The 16,773-nt window shown below is 35.9% G+C and overlaps 2 protein-coding genes across 2 annotated transcripts in view; both read right to left on the bottom strand.

The window, feature by feature from the left end:
- Window positions 1-2,788, bottom strand: part of LOC120631097 — an 83,832-nt gene extending 81,044 nt beyond the window's left edge. Inside the window, exon 1 of the mRNA XM_039900531.1 lies at window positions 2,578-2,788. Within this exon, the coding sequence (XP_039756465.1) occupies window positions 2,578-2,724 (147 nt within the window). The 5' untranslated portion in view covers window positions 2,725-2,788. The remainder of the gene's footprint in view (window positions 1-2,577) is intronic.
- Window positions 2,789-11,886: 9,098 nt separating this feature from the next.
- LOC120630988 (glutaredoxin-C4-like) lies at window positions 11,887-14,071 on the bottom strand. The gene is made up of 3 exons (XM_039900370.1): window positions 13,889-14,071; window positions 13,662-13,766; window positions 11,887-12,161 (listed from the first exon to the last, which is right to left on the bottom strand). The coding sequence occupies exons 1-3, from the start codon at window positions 14,033-14,035 to the stop codon at window positions 12,063-12,065; spliced, it is 351 nt and encodes a 116-aa protein (XP_039756304.1). The 5' UTR covers window positions 14,036-14,071; the 3' UTR covers window positions 11,887-12,062.
- Window positions 14,072-16,773: the final 2,702 nt, after the last annotated feature.

Here is a 16,773-nt window from a genome sequence, read left to right as displayed (position 1 = left end):
AAAAACGGAAACAAAAGCGATTTAAGTCGCCTGTAAGATATAAGTGCACAAGCAAATAAATAGGCAAACTATCACAGTTTTCTATTACTTTACGACTATACAAATCTAGACTTCTAACACAGAATGACTAATCTAGGTACTAATTCAGTGACGTGCAGACAGGGTATGCACTGTGCAGGCAGATAATATAAGTGTAGGCACTGTAAGAGTTATAAAAAGGCGCCCGTTAAGTTTTTATAACTCGAACTGAAGATTTTCTCCATTTTATATAATCTGCTGCCTGGTGCATACTCTGTATGCACGCCACTGGGCACTTTGTATTTATTCTGGTCAACATACAGCACAGCTTCATTATAATTAAAACAATATGAATATCTGTGTAGCAGTTATTACTCATTGCCGCTCGTTGATTTGTTTGCCTCGAAGCGGTTAATCAAACTCGACCGAGCACGCGATGTCAGCGGAAACTAATTTGATCTAAAGTTCGCGGTTCCAAGGCATCTAATTTTCCCCGACTAGTTATGATCTTTAATACAATGTACATTGCATTATAATTCCAATTTCACAGCTCAACTTATTAACAAGCTGGGAAATGTTTGCGTAGCACGCACGTAAAACTTCGGCTTATTAACTCCTTTTGCATACTTTGAAATACACCAACTCCTTAACTAACTAGCAGAGCCCGCAAATTCGCTGCTATAAAATAAGTTTCTTATTATAATATGAGTGCAAGAGTGTGTGTGCATTACCCACACACTCTTGCACACCGTACGGGTACACCGTACACATAACTTACCTTTACATACTGAGTTGAGCTTGTTCTTTTGGTTTGCGTTTGAGAGTGTACTATTTTTTATAAGTTACTTTATTTATTAATAAAGCGGTAGCTAACGGTATATTGATTGTATAAGACCTCGCATCTACAATATTTATCACCGCATGGACCTCTACCTTTCCGGAGCTATGTGGGTTTTTAGCAATTAAGAGAGTTCGCCGCAATGTTCTCAAAGGTGTGTAAAGTCTACCAATCCGAACTTGACCAGCGTGGTGAACTACGGACTAAATCTTTCTCCGAAAGGAGATCCATGCCTTGTATTAGGCCGCTAATAGGTTAAGAATGACGGCCGAGTGGCGCAGTGGGCAGCTACCCTGCTTCCTGAGTCCAAGGTCGTGGGTTCGATTCCCACAACTTGAAAATGTTTGTGTGATGAACATGATTGTTTTTCAGTGTCTGGGTGTTTATCTGTATATTATAAGTATTTATGTGTATTATATTCATAAAAATATTCAACAGCTATCTTAGTACCCATAACGCTTACTTTGGGGCTTGATGGGGATGTGTGTATTGTCGTAGTATATTTATTTATTTATCCATGCCGTGTATTAGGCCGGTAATAGGTGAATAATGTTGTTACTAATTAAAACATCTAATTACCATTATCAGCAGTTGTTAAGCAGGTATAATGGTATACCTTACACCTTACGTATACCTTTACACGCAACCCAAGCTTTATGTAATAGCCGGTATAGTATGGATTGGGTAAAGTCAATTCCGTAAGTAAGGTTAGTTAACCACCGTGACCGAATTTCAGAGGAAACTTTGATTATAAGGCTTAAATGCGCTCTACCTTGAAATATGGAGGATCTTAGGCTGATAGGCGTAGCTCTCTCGTAAATTTAAGGCTGTAATAAATTACTTATTAGGCAATGAATGCCTCCCACGTTTAATATGACCGCCGATTGGCAAAGTGGGCCGTGATCTTGCTTTCTGAGTCTGGCTGTAGGTTCGATTCCCACAAGTGGAAAAGTTAAGTGTGTTGCACGTGAATATTTGTCAGTAGACACTGAGTGTTTTATCTGTATATTATAGGTTTTTTTTTGTAAACATGACGCAAGCTACGCTAACTTTGAGACTAGATGGCGATGTGTGTATTGTCGTAGTATATTTTTCTATTTATTTCATATAATTATTAATTACTATTGATTTTATTTTATAAATATAACCTAAAATAAACTATGTAAAACTAAATAAAATCTAAAACGTCTTCGAAACCACCGAAGCGAGGCACAGTTCCTATAATGCTGACAGCATTGCCCCTTTGGATGGCCAAACTAATTCGTTGGCCAACCCTCGAGACCAGAGAAAATTTCGAAATAATTAAATCCCAACTTTCCTTTGTCGGAGATCGAACTCCAGACCTCTAGCTTATAAGACCACAGCGCTTACTACTGCGCCAGGTATATCCAAGAATGCTTGCAAACGTTTGACAAGTAGAAAGTTTGCAAGGATCGCCATGCGAACTCATACATACTCGGTTCAATTAACCTTAACTCTGTTCTTTATTTTTTGAAAGTATATAAATATTTTTAAAAGTCAACGTATTTTCACTCTTCGAAAAAAAAGAAAAAAAGTTCTAATAAATCCTAATAGGAAATGCTGATATAAAAGTTGGTAAGACCGTAAGAAAAAAAAACATTACCAACAAATAGGTTCTCGTAGTAAACAAGTCATTTTAGGCGGTAGTTCTATATTTACTTTAGCAAAGCCCCTTGGGTGTATTTTGAAGCATCGCTTACCTTTTTCGACTTTCCATTTTTCCTTAGGAGTTTGGCACAACAAAGCCCTCTAGTGTCCGGCAGGGGAGCGGGCGGTCTCCTCGGCCAGCAAAGACGCTTCGGAGTCTCCACCGCCTCACTCCGGGCCTCCTCCTTATCTTCACACATGCTACCCCCCTATTCTACCCAACACTCACAACCAAGATATCGATGCTTTACGAGAACCTCTGGCATTGTTTTCGTCTATAAAACTACACGATAACACTTATCTCACTCTAATTTATCGTGGTGAATGGCCGCTTTGCAAAAATCTCCTTTATTTTATGTGCGCTACGCCTCTACGTCTAGCAGATATCTACGAAGCCGTTTGCCTAAAGGTATAAGATAAGTTCGACTAGTTTGTACTATTTATTTATAAAAGCTAATGTGCAGACTATTTAATCACTAATTCACGCCGTTGAAACGTCCGATTCAACATCTGAAACAAACAAAATGTGTTTAAAATACCTTTTAGTTTATTGCCAATGAATACTACTACTCTTTGGTGAAGAGGTTGAACAGTTGAATGTTCCGGTTTCGTTCGCTTAGTTCTTACCTACCCGATACCATAACATTTTAAATAAGTTGCCAACTTTGGTCTACATACAAAATGCATGAATTGATAGCAGCAGTTGTCAACTCATTGCACAGGTGGCCACCGCTTAGCAACTGATAAAAAAGTTGGTGAAGCGGGCAGCTGGTGGTGGGAGTCTGGCTGGTACACGACTTGGCTTTATAAACCGAATACAACTTTATGAAGGAATATTTAACGGTGTATTTAATCAAAAGCTGATTTTATTGACGTCTAATGAATATTTAATGGCGACTGGGGAGTGTCCGCCTTGACGGGACCTGCTTGACATAATTATCGCAGCCTCATTGAATTCTTCGGAACTTTTCGATCCATCTTCGCGATATTCGTTAGATGGATGACAAACATAATTATAGTGTCGTTAATGGTAATTTAAAAATTATACATATTTTTATAGCGGTTTTTTAAATATACTAGGCTGATGCCCGCGTTCTTCGCCCGCTTTATGTTTTTTTTACAAATCCTGTGGAAACCGTTTGTTTTCCTGGGATAAAAAGAAGCTGGTAAAAAGTGGCTTAGTTAGAGTGTAAAAACACACAAACAAACTTAAGGATCAGCGGTTTGCCGTGACTTCATCCGCACAATACTTCTTTAAACATATCGTTTAAAACTTTAGTTCTACGACCCCCGCGTCGCATTGCCCGCCTAATGCTCGGCTCATAAATGTCGTCGGGACATTATGTTCAATAACACAGAGAATTATTCAAGAATTAGGTTACCAAATACATAGAATGAATAGAACAAAAATCCGGAAAGTTCGTATAGAATGAAGTCGCGGAGGACCTAGTACGCTAGTAATTATAGTCTGTAACAGTCCACTGCTGGGGTAAAAGCCTCTTCCAATTTTTACAATCCGGGATGGCGATTGCAATAGATGGTAGTAGGAACACTGAGGACGCTGCTGTGAGTTCTCCCTTTAAATTCCCTTGGCTGCCTTATATGACACCCGCAGCAAGAGTGACAACTGTATGCCGACAAATTTGATCTGCCGACTTAACTAGACTCCCTCAATAAATGGACTATCAAAGTCGTAGAATGAATGTTCGTATGTGGCTTTACCAATCAGAAGTAGTACCGGCATAGTGATTACGTATCTCACGACAGTCTTGCGACAGACGTTACTTTTGTATTTTTATTGTTAGAAAAAGTGACGTTACTAGTAGTAGAGCTGTTTGTGACAAAGCTCGTCCGGGGAAATACCTTCGCGATGCTTATTTCTGCCGCTAAGCAGCTTTGTTGCAAAGCTTTGTTCCAGTGTGATGGGCGTGGTTGCCGGTGAAACTACACGCACATGAGGCTTTACCGCTACCGCTAGTAATAATAATAGTAAAACCTGCTTAAAGGAATTAATCAACTGTCAAGTTTGCGAAGAACAAGCATCGCGGCGACCGCTAGCGCAGGTACCCCACCGCAACGTTGGACCCGTTCCAGCGGCTAATATCCCATTCTGTTTGTCTTGCGAGCCAATAAAATGACTTTTATGCAAATCATACGAATTCTATACATTTTTGATGAGCTCTCAGACACATTCGCAGCGTTTAATTAATACATTTTTCCATCAAAACTTTGTAATTCCGAAATACTCCGCGTTTCGTAAAGGTTCGTTGGAGTACTTCAGATTGACTTTAACTTTTGAATTAACGGTAGCGTCAGAACAATTACAATTTATATTGTAGTTAATAACCTCACAGCGGGAAAAATTTATAGCGTTTTATGTTTCTTATGCAAAAGGAAATTAAATTATGATTTTTTATCTATAATCTTTTCTTAAATATTCGTGTTTAGTAATCAAAGGGTCTATTACAAAGACTCCGCTGTTTAATGGTCTGTCTATCCCACTGTCCGTGTATCTCGTGAACCGTGTTAGCCTTCGTACTTTCACACTTGGTCATTTTTTGAAAGTTTAATTCATTATTTGTCTGTATTAAGAATATAACCTTAACTAATTTATGATACTTACTTTATTATTGAAGTCTAAAAATGATAAACAAAATGACGAAATAAATTATTCCGCTGTTTTAAAATCATTCCAAGTTCAGGTACACGACAAATACAATAATAAACATAAATAGGTGCGTGGATATATTGCTTCGTAGTTTTAAAGTGTTTTTGCTCACGTGTTTTCACAAAAAACCTTGTGTCTTTTTCAATCTAAGAAACAAAAAATGCCAGTAAATTTTTTTTGGATCCTTCGTGGTAGAATCTGCTTCAAGAACTGCTGGTAGTCACTCTACAAATAGATGTTTCAAAAGAGCAACACAACTTAAAATAAACTAATTAAAAATTTTGTTTTTTGCCTTAACCTCTCATGAGTTTAATAACGGTAGAATTTTTATATTGCTCCACTGACTAACCTTTCATACGTTCCTAATATTTTATGGTTCACTGGTTTTCCGGCTTTTCAATTGCCAATATTCATATCTAAAGCAAATGTTTATTTACAGTTCAATAGATCGCTACCGTATATAGAGACATAATAGCTTCGTTCCACAGTGTCAGCTAAATCCTAGAGCCTAAATGTAGATTAAAACAAAATGAAAAAAAAATATTTGTTTCTTAGACTCTGCTCAACCCCTATACCGATCTTGATGAAACCAAGCACAAATTTACAGCTTACATTGTGGTGATGGACGATACTTTCTTCCCGGAAAGGACCCATGTAATATTCCCGTGGGATTAAAACAGATAACCTTTGTTAACTATACAAGTGTTAATGGCTATACCGATCTTGACGAAATTTTGCATTACTGTTTTTTTCTAATCCCCTACAAGTTTGCTCTCACAATCCTACGCAATGTTATGATACAGTTTTAGAAGGTAACGGGCTAACTTGTTAGAAGTATGGCAAAAAAAGCCATAGGCCCTAATCTGTTTCTACGCGACATCATAGCGGAACGCTGAATCGATTGGCGGCACGTCTTGTTGATAGGGAGAAAATTAATGGCCTAACTAGTGAACATGGAGTACCTTTTTAGCTCAGGAAACCAAAAGATTTTTGCGGGATTTTTTAAAAGTCAAAACAAATGCCCGGGGGAGTCGTGACAAGCAGCTAGTGTGATATAATCGCGTGGAATATATCTATCCTCACTTATCGTAACCGAGTGAACAAACGGAGTGGAGATAAAATAACTTTCATAATCCACCCTCATTAATGAACACAAATAGGCACTCGAGAACATTCCCGTCTGCCGGAGCCCGAAGTTTGTTGACATGGGAGATTTTTTCTTTTTTTCCGAGCCGGGCCGAGTCTAGCGTCGACGTATAAACCGCTTTATATTATAAAAATCAAGTGTATTTCAAACTAAAACGACATGCCGTAGCATATACGGTATGGCAATGAAGCTGGGGAGCAAATTAGCTTGTATTGTTTGTGAAAAATACCATTAACTGGCGCAAAACATGAAAAAAAGGACGTACGTACTTACGTAAGCAAGGATTGTGAGGATATATAAACAAAAGCAATCTGTTTTTAACTCAGATACAGGACATATTATGAAAAACTTAATTGCTTAACACCACCGGTTAACACTATCAAAAAATATTCCTGCATCTATAATATAATATATACATAAACAAAGGAGTTTCAATATTTTGCTTACCTACTCGTCCGACATTTTTATTTTCTTCCATAATAGCGGTAACTCATAAAACCATAAGACAGTAAAACGTTGATAGCGTATCTCTGAAACCTGACACATCGAATGATTTTGTTCTTAAAATTATACTAATTTTCGTTGATGCCAGTTTTTTGTGAAATTACGAAAATTACGATAATTACGTTGACAATTAAATGGTAAAACACATGTTTTTAGTTTTATAAAAATTTCAATCCCAAAGGGGTTATATAATTAATAAAAGTTTATTTGCTAGAAAGCGCTGATCTGTGTCACTATCCGTCAATTTATTAATTTTTTCTTATGATAGCCTTGCGAGAGGCTACAGGCTATTTTGCATGACGCTACGGCTTATAATTTGTACACGCAAAAGTCAAGGGAACTGCTAGTTGAATACTTCAGGTTTTTAACGTTGCCACTATTTTTGAAATTAATAAAAATGGTTGACAGTAGGTAAGCCAGGTTCCGTACTAAAATGTTTAAATTTTATATGCTAATTAAAAGTAGACGGTATGTGATTATCATTGAATTATGAGCTCTTATATTCAATTTCGTTCAGTTGCAATTCAGTCCTTGACTCCCATCTCATCAAATAGTAGGGACGATACAATCTTAGATTGAAGTGCCCTAATATGGCGGCTGATTGAATTAAAACTATTAAAAAAAATGGTTGGAAAATTTAATTTTAATTGTTAGGAATTTTATTTAAACTGGTCTTCGAGAACAGCGTAACCACCAGCTCCAATTAAGGTAATAAAAATATCCATGTTCAAAAAAAAAGCCCGTAGCGTAAGACGCCTTAGACATGATTCCGAAATTACCAACGGCCTCTAATCGAGATGAGAAATGATTAAAGAACAGGATGCTCATCCTCAAAACCAGACTATCTCTTGGCTAAGGCCGGAGGGGACCACTTTAACAACTAAGAAGAATTATGAATATACTAGCAGTTACCTACGTTCGTTGACCGCAATTACTACGGTTTTTCACAAATCCCGTATGAACCGTTTTTTTCCTCTAATAAAAAGTAGCCTATGTTACTGTTCGTTCTTTCAATTAACTCTATATCAAAAACCAAGTTGATTGGTCGCTTCATAAGGGCGTGAAAAAAAAACAAACAAAAACACTTTCGCATCTATAACATTAGTAAGGATGCGTACCGTAATTGTTTATAACAATATATGCGTCAGTTTTAAATTGTTATATGGAGATAGGAATATTGAAGAAAAATTCTTGTATCTCGGGACACCACCCTTCCTCCTTTATACATAATATATAGTTATAATTTACCTATTCTAACATAGAGAACAAGAATACTAAATTAACATGCGATGTACGTAGTATGTTCAGTTAAGTGATTGTGTCGAGTGTGAATGTGAAAGTGGGTATATACTACGTTTATGTTATATGCATCATTACCATCCTCAGCACTGTTTGTCAAAGGCATATCTAGTAATAGAAGAGTCTTTCATCTCATTTAAAATTTAGACTCAATGCTGCTTCAATATTTATTGCCAGTCTTTGATTATTTATAATTATCATGTTATCAATAACCGGAATTAAAAACCCAAGTACCACTAGCGTCAGTCGTAAAAAATATGACATAAATAAAAACACTAATTCTGTCTTCAAGTTGGAAGATGCCATTTTATGCCGACTTTAAAATGTGTAAGATTAAGCGAGATGAAGTGATAATAATCTGGATCGACGGTTGAACATGTTTTCCGAGGCACGCAAGGGCATCGCCGACTTCCTTACTGCCGGCTTGTATTGATAATTTCTTGATGAAAAAATTAATACGGCGCAAGCATGCTATTAGACCGTTCGGGTTTTTACATCCTTTAATAATATTATATGCGAAAATGTGTTTGCACGTCTTTTCTTAATGGAAAAATTAATACGTCGCAAGCATGCTAACTATTAGACCGATGGGGTTTTTACATCCTTTAATAATATTATATGCGAAAGTGTGTTTGCTTGCAGCTAGTATTTCTGTAAAACTTCTTAATAAACCTTTTATACTTCAAAGTAGTTCCGCAAATAACAGCAATTTGTTCTGACATAACATGCAATTACCAACGCGGAAGTTAGAAGAGGTTAACTATTTAATGTTTTTTGCATAAACTTGTTTATACATATTGTGATAAAAAGTTGCCTTATAGACTTATTTCTATTAAGAACAAAATTTTACTGTTCAACATCAAACTATTCTGTAAAAAGTTCTTATGGACTTAATATTTAGTATGTTAAAATGTTTAGTAAGTATTCGTGTTTTATTCTATTATAGCTAAATTCTTAAAGAAACTGATGTTATAACATTTGATAACTTAAACAAACTCAATATTATCTACGATTTAGCTAGATAGGTAACTAACTATTAATAAAATAGAAGTTGCAACAAAACATTATCTAATCAAGGCAAATAAAATGAAGATAAACAAAACAAACTTTTCTAATCAATCTATTCTTACCAACAAACAACAAGCAAAGGGATAGACCGCCCCAACTATCTTTAGATCACTAAACAACTACTTTCACTACGGCATCGATGAGTGGAAACTTTTTCGTAGCACGCGGTTTGGGCGCTACGCCGCCGCCCTGGGAGCCGTAGCTGCTCTGACTGACGTCGGCACTACGCCCGCCTTATATACGCGGCAACCCCTAAGCGTGCTTTTCCCGCCAAACGAGCCATAAACTCCCGTACTTGTAACATTCAGCCGGTATCGTTTACGATGCGAGCTTTTCGTAAACAGGTAAGTCGTTCGTTTCAAATGCTTACTTTGTAACACAAATTAGAGATCAAGCCAGTACGTGACTCATAAATATGAATTCGGCTTACGTTGTGGCTTTTTCAGTGCTGATGTCGAAATCTTTTGTCTGCAGTAGTAAACGAAAAGATCATTTCATTGTGTTTGTCTTTTTGTTCGCACTGACGATCTATGATATTAATGCATACCAAAAGTATATATCGTTAAAATATGTTTTAATGAAAATTAAATATAAGAAAACATCACACACGATTATATATAAGTACATAAAAGATTTAGTAAATGTACATTTTCATATCTATATTTTGCCAGTGAAATCACCCGTTTTGTGAATATAAACTGTAATATCAGAATTGCAAAAAGCCTTAATAAACCGCACAAAAAAAACATTCTACCAAACAATACAATTGTCACGTTGTTCTCATTTAAAAACAAAAGCGCAGAAAAAGTATTCAGGCCCCCAGATACTTTAAAAGCGCAGACAAATCATTATATAGACAAGTACGTTAAGTACGAGAGCGTTTTGTACTATTGTACTCACCTTAAGCTCCGGCCTTTCATTCCTATTTCAAAGCACAGCACATGTTGATTTGGTGAGCTTGTTAAAAACAAGCGTAATAAAAAGCACTGTGCGGATCGGTACAGGCGCATTTGTAAAATTTCATAACATAAACGAGTTTGTTTACACAAGCTTGATACAAAATAAGATATTAAAGCGTGTTGTGTTAGGGCGGGCTCGAGCGCCTACTAGCGGCCGACGGAGGAATCTGCAAGGGCGTCTAGGGCCGGGGTAGCAACTGTAGCTATCTTTCTCATTCGCACGCGTATTTCCTCAATAAGGGCTGCCTATTGAGCTACGCAAAAAGGATGCTTTTATCAATGACATAGGATATATAACTGCTGCGTACTCCGATATACCGCCGGCCCCTCAGCAGGCTGCGCGTAGTAGCCTTGAGTGAGCCTTATGTTTTCATCTCGTGTGCGTAAAGCGTTTAGGGAGGGGGACAAGTGACTTTCTTCTGAAGGATTTATGGTGGAATCTCTAGAATTAATTCGGGCCGATTTTGACGCGTCAAGGGGAGATGTTAGCAGGCTCTGCATTATTTACATAATAATTATTATTGCGAACATGTTACCGCTATTTGAATATTACTGAAGCTTTGTATAAACAACATAGTAAATGATTCAAATTATTTGTCCTTTCCAAAATAATCGTATTTTTGGTTCCACGACTAGTTACAAATAGTCCTTGATCGCATCTCACCTGATGAAATGTGATGCTGTAGTCTAAGATGGCCGAGGGTTAGCTTCAAGAAAGTGTATGTTACCACCCTGCTGACAAAGACGTGCCACTAAGCAATTTAGTGTCCCGGTGCGATGTCGCGCACAAACCGATTAGGAGTTAGTCATACTCCTAATCGGTTTGTGCCATACTACCTAACAGGTTAGCCCTAGTGGAATAAAAAAAAGTCTCATAGTGCTTCCGCATGCATAGTGTAGGTTCCACGCTTTCCACACACATAATAACATATTAAGTCAATGGTTCCACCAACACAGTTAATTTTACCAGTTTTTGTTGGTAAGAAGCATTTTTTTCCTTAATTCCTTGCCCTTTAAGGTATTCATGAATAAAGTGGGTACTTGTGGTGTTTTTATTATTTACTAGCTGTACCCTGCCACGCTTCGCTGTCGCACATTGTGATTGAATGGTTAAGAAAAAAATGATAAAAACATTCCTTGATGCGTATTATATATCATGCTAAAATTTCAGCTCGATCGGTGCAGAACTTATTAAATTTTTGAGGCGTATGTACACAAACCAAAATAACATTTTTATATAAATAGATTTATTTATATCCCTTATAACCAAAATAACATTTTTATATAATAGATTTATGTATCGACAATTTAGGAGTTTATAATTTCTGAATTTTCTTTGGTCTGGTCTGGTGGAAGGCTTCGGCAGTGGCTAGTTATCGAGGAGTCTACCGAAAAAGATGTACCGCTAAGCGCTTTATCGTGCCGGTACGATGTCGCGTTGAAAACGATTGGGGGTATGGGTACTCGTAATTGCCATACTCCCTAACAGGTAAGCCCACTACCATCTGGTGAGATCGTAGTCAAGGGCAAACTTGTAGTGGAATAAAAACAATAACAAAAATAGTATGATTTGCCACTTACATTTAAAATAAATAAAAACTTTTTTTAAAGGCTTTATTACAAAAAGTTGTCAAATAAAAATGTACAAGTACAATAAAATAAATAAAATTAAAAAATAAATATATATTTTATTTTATACAATTAACAATAAATGGAAACTTGCATTTTAAACATGTAAAATAAGCATGTAACACACATAATTATCTCTAATACTCTTTGCTTGTAGAATGCAAGCGAAATTTGTACATTTTATTATATTATAACAACTATATTTATTGTGACTTTAATGTACTATAATTTTGCAATCTCATTGTATATCAATAACATTTAAATTTATCCAATAAGCATGGGCTGTAATTTTCCAGAATCAAACAGTTGTTTAACATCTGATCCTCCCCCCACACATGTACCATTAATAAATACTTGTGGAACCTGAAAAAAATTAAAGAAATATTAAAATACATAAAGTACAACTTAACAATAATTATAATTGAGGTTTTTGTGGTTTAAATGTAATGGAACTGATAGGTTGACATACTTTTGCATCATAACCACTATCAAAGCTAAGGTAAGTGGTAAAAATATAAGCTAACCACAAATAATGATTATGATATGTACCCATTTTTGTTGATAATAATTAAATACTACTTATGTCTAATTCTTGTGAGAACCTTTTCTCATACCAGAGCAAGTTAACTGAAATAGTTATAGGTGGCATTACTAGTCACATTGTGTTGTTGTAAAATCCCAACAGATGGTGCTAGCTACATTTTATTTTGCCAAGCACATACAAAACTATTGGTACATTATGTTTTAGCAAGAATTATAATTATTTGGGTACAGGCATTTTACTTTATCAAAACATTAAAACCTAAGTATAACAGTAACTAAGTATTATTTTCTACTTGGACTGGTATATGTTATTCTTTTTGTAAAGTTTCGCTTTTTGGTACTAAACTTTATTTGGTAATTGGATGGGTGACCAATTACTCAATAGGGTCTTGAAATTTGGATCAATGTTTCTATTATCTAGCACTAAATAAGATCATACTAATTCATCTCCTAGACCAGCCAAAACAGGTCTAGAATCTTTATTATTTTCCCCGATTATAGCAAAGGCAAACTAACATGGGTTCCATTGAAGATGATTGAAATATGCTTAGGATTTGCTAGTTTCCCACTTTAACTTGCTAATCCTAAACCTTTGTGACTATCTACTTTGTTGGACAAAATATCCTTAACAAAGTAGATGGATGAGATAAGCAGAGGACTGTGAGCAGTGAGTAATGGCAAGCTACTAGAAATATCTGATAATAATGATTTTAATTCTTATTATTATTATATAATAGAATAAACAGCTTTCACTGATGATATCACTAGGTATATGATTTCTAGTGCTTTTGGTCTTTATAATGTTTGTCCAGTCTATTCTTAAACTGATTCAGTGATACTGCAGTCACTAGATCTGCAGGCAAGGTATTCTACATTTGTACTTATGTACAATTGCTGATACAAGTGCTTGGAAGGAAAAGATAAAGCCTGCTGAAATCCAAGTTTGAGACCATAGCTTCTTAATCTGGGGTTACTATTTTTTGGAAAAACTTTCCTTAATATTTGGAATGTTGTAATACTAATTATTCATTATTTTATTATTCAATGAGATTGCCTCTTTCTCGCCTACTTTTGTGAGTGCTGGGGACCAGCCTTTAATGCTCACATTACTCAGTATTTGTGAACAACTAAATTATTGACTTGAATAACTTTGGAGAGCCTGGCACACTTACATGCCAGAATTTTATTAAGAAAATTTCAATAATTTGACTAAATGTTGCATCACAATTTAAGGCACGTATGTAACGTCAATATATTAATGACCTCATACTTAAAAATGTTATTGAGTGAATCATAATTTAATGACTTGAGATAACTTACAGTCCTAAATCCGGAAATTTTTGCTAGATTTTCTTGAATTGCTGGGCCATCGTCACGCTCGTCTAATTCGTATACTTTGATCGGTTGCTTAACTTTTCCAAAAACCTGAAAATAATAGGTAAGAATTTAAAAATATTAATGACCTTCAAATAAGACAAAATTAACTTTTCAAAGTAAACAGATATAAGACTATAAATTTTTATGAACTACCCATAAAAATAACTTACTTCTTTAGCTAGTGTGCAATAAGGGCAGTATGATTTTGAAAACACAACCACTTTTTCTTGCGAAATAGCATCTTTTATGAATTGTTGAATCTCTGCGGAGTTAGCCATTTTCGATGAGCGTGAAATTTTACTGCCGAACGATCCCATTAAAACTTACACAGGTTATGACATTGACAGAACCGGATGACACTGACAAAACCCAACGACAAGAACACAGATTTTAAAAAGCATAGACAAATACTTGAATAACCAAAAACTGAAGCGAGTTTTTTATTATATTTTTTTAAATTATTAATTTGTTGAACTATAAACACAGGACTTGAAATTATTTGAGCCTTTCTCAGATGAACAAAATACTAGATCCCACAGCTGCAAAATTAGTTTACAAAAAGTGAGGGTTTGTCTTTTTGTATCGATTCGAATAGACCAATTACATATAAGCGCGGGAATAGTGTCATAATTTAAATTACATATATTGGGTTTATACCAATTAAGGTTGTACGTAATACATTTTTATTTATTTTTTAATCATTGTTAGAAAATTCAACTTATAGTCACGAAGTCTTGGGTTCGAATCCAGTTCCCAGCCCGTACCTCGGAGAGCAAGTTCGAAATTCACTCTCCTATGAAATGGTACTTAGCTGTGGGACGTTAAGGGCTAACTAGGTACCTACTTTCTAATGAGTGGAAGGTGCTATACTGTTAATAGTTTAACCGTCATACTACAAACGTAGGTATACTCATTACATCTATATTGGACATACTTAAACAATTAAAGATGGTTAATTCAGAAATGCACTTATAACTGAATCGATAGCGATCGAATCATCAAAATTGGCTACGCAGGGCCTATAAAACCCATAAAGTAGGCCTTTATGGGTTTTATAGGCCTAAACTAAGCAATTGATATTAATTTTATAAATCTTAACATTAGCAGTAGTTTTAACTACAATATCATACAACTCGTAGAAAACACTGCACGAGGTCTTTATGTGTGTTAGTTGTTACGTTCAACTGAGCATAAAACTTCTTATCTTCCAATAACAGTTGATGCGTGAAGACCTACTTCTCATTCACAGACGGCTGTGCCATCTAATGTGGTTTATTGACTAGATATACCAATAGTAACGTATTAAATCAATGCTATATACCTACTTATCTTATTTAAGTTTTCTGTTAATATTTTTTTAGTACCAGCCCCGAGATAGGAAACTGGTATAAAACAACTCCGTGCCCGGTTCTTATCACTACTGATACGTGAACTCGCATACGAGCAAAGCAAATGCCTTCTTTTGCAAGCGGCGATAGCCTAGTGGTTAGAGATTCGGCATCCCTTTTGAAGGGACTGATTTCCATCTTTAGTACGCACCACCAACTTTTCGGAGTTTTTAATCGGAATTTCAAATCTAAATTGCTTTAACGGTAAAGGAAAAAGATCGGAAACCTTCCTACCGGGGAGTTGTCGATTGTGTTCTCCAAGGTGTGTGAAGTTTACCAATGCCCGCGCCTGCAGTGGGCCGGTAATTTGTTAAAAATGTTGATGATGGCGTTTTACGCCTTCTGCCAACTTTAATAAAGACAATTTGAAGTTTGTGTCAGAAAATCTATGTCCGGCATCGGACTACAACACATTGGACGAAGGCGTTGTAAAAAACGTTCAGGCTAAAAAATTTAAATATTTTTCTTATAAATTCAAAAAATGCAGTTAAAATATTTTACTTTTAAATTAAATTAAGTTGAATGGAAATAATTTTTGCCCTCAGTTTCGGTCGAGTGTAATTCGAGTCAGGCTGACATCTAAGGTTTCATTGGGCCGATTTTGTTCGGCGTTGAAGTGTTTTAGTTCTTAGGCTTCTAAAATGCGAGGAGTTTTTTATAGATACATAGAGATCCAAATAATAAGTAATGTGATTCACCTTCAGTGTAACTTATAATAGACAGAATATTCATATATTAATTCTTGATTTTTATTCATGAACTAACTTCTGCTCGCGACTGCGTGGGCTTCAGAATAGGGTCTAAAACTTTGCTCGTTACCACGGGAACTATTTGAGAGATCGGTATAGAAAGTACATGTCATTTTCCACAGCATAGGTGGCAGGGATACCTAATTTCAAAGCTGTCTGCCGTCGGCTTAGCTCACAAACAATTTTCAATTTTCCCTCGGGAACTACTAAAGGAATCGGGATGAAAAGTAGCCTATGTTCTTTTCCATGTCAAAGGCTACATGCATGCAAAATTTCATCCAATTCTGGTTAGCCGTTTTTGCGTCATTGAGTAACAAACATCCAAACTTTCACATTTATGATATTAAAGTAGGATGTTTAATAATTTACTTTTGTCCTTTTTGGGTTTTTACTTTATTATTATTATAGTAATAATTGACAGGCGACGCAGACCTGATGACAAGTAGACCATCGCCTATAACCAGACTAACACTCAGTATTCCTTTACTTGCTTTCATGTACATTCACGGATTTTATTTTAATCCTATCCTATCCTAATATTTAAGTCCTATCATCGATACTGAACACAAAACTGTATTTTTTTCATTTTTGTCTGTCTGTATCTTGACCGCCAAGCCGTTAAGAGAGTTCATACATTTTCAACGACGACACTTTTCTGCTAAAATTTTGCCCTTTACTTCAAAACAAACCTTTTTTTTTAAAATACATGTCGAATATTTTTACACCGAAAACTATATAACTCTGATGGTAGCGCATTAAGGTGACTTACCAGAACGCTTAATTACTCAGTTGCACTTCTCTGTCAATACTCTACTTCTCTTCATCGAACCGCGAGGCACCGTAAGGATCTGCATCCCTACGTGGTCGATATACCGCGGTCCCGTACGAAGCGCTTCGCATCTTCGTTTCTGATCCGCA

Source organism: Pararge aegeria, chromosome 17 (assembly GCF_905163445.1).
Source record: "Pararge aegeria chromosome 17, ilParAegt1.1, whole genome shotgun sequence".
Lineage (NCBI taxonomy): Eukaryota > Metazoa > Arthropoda > Insecta > Lepidoptera > Nymphalidae > Pararge > Pararge aegeria.
This window is presented reverse-complemented; position numbering and strand designations above follow the sequence as displayed.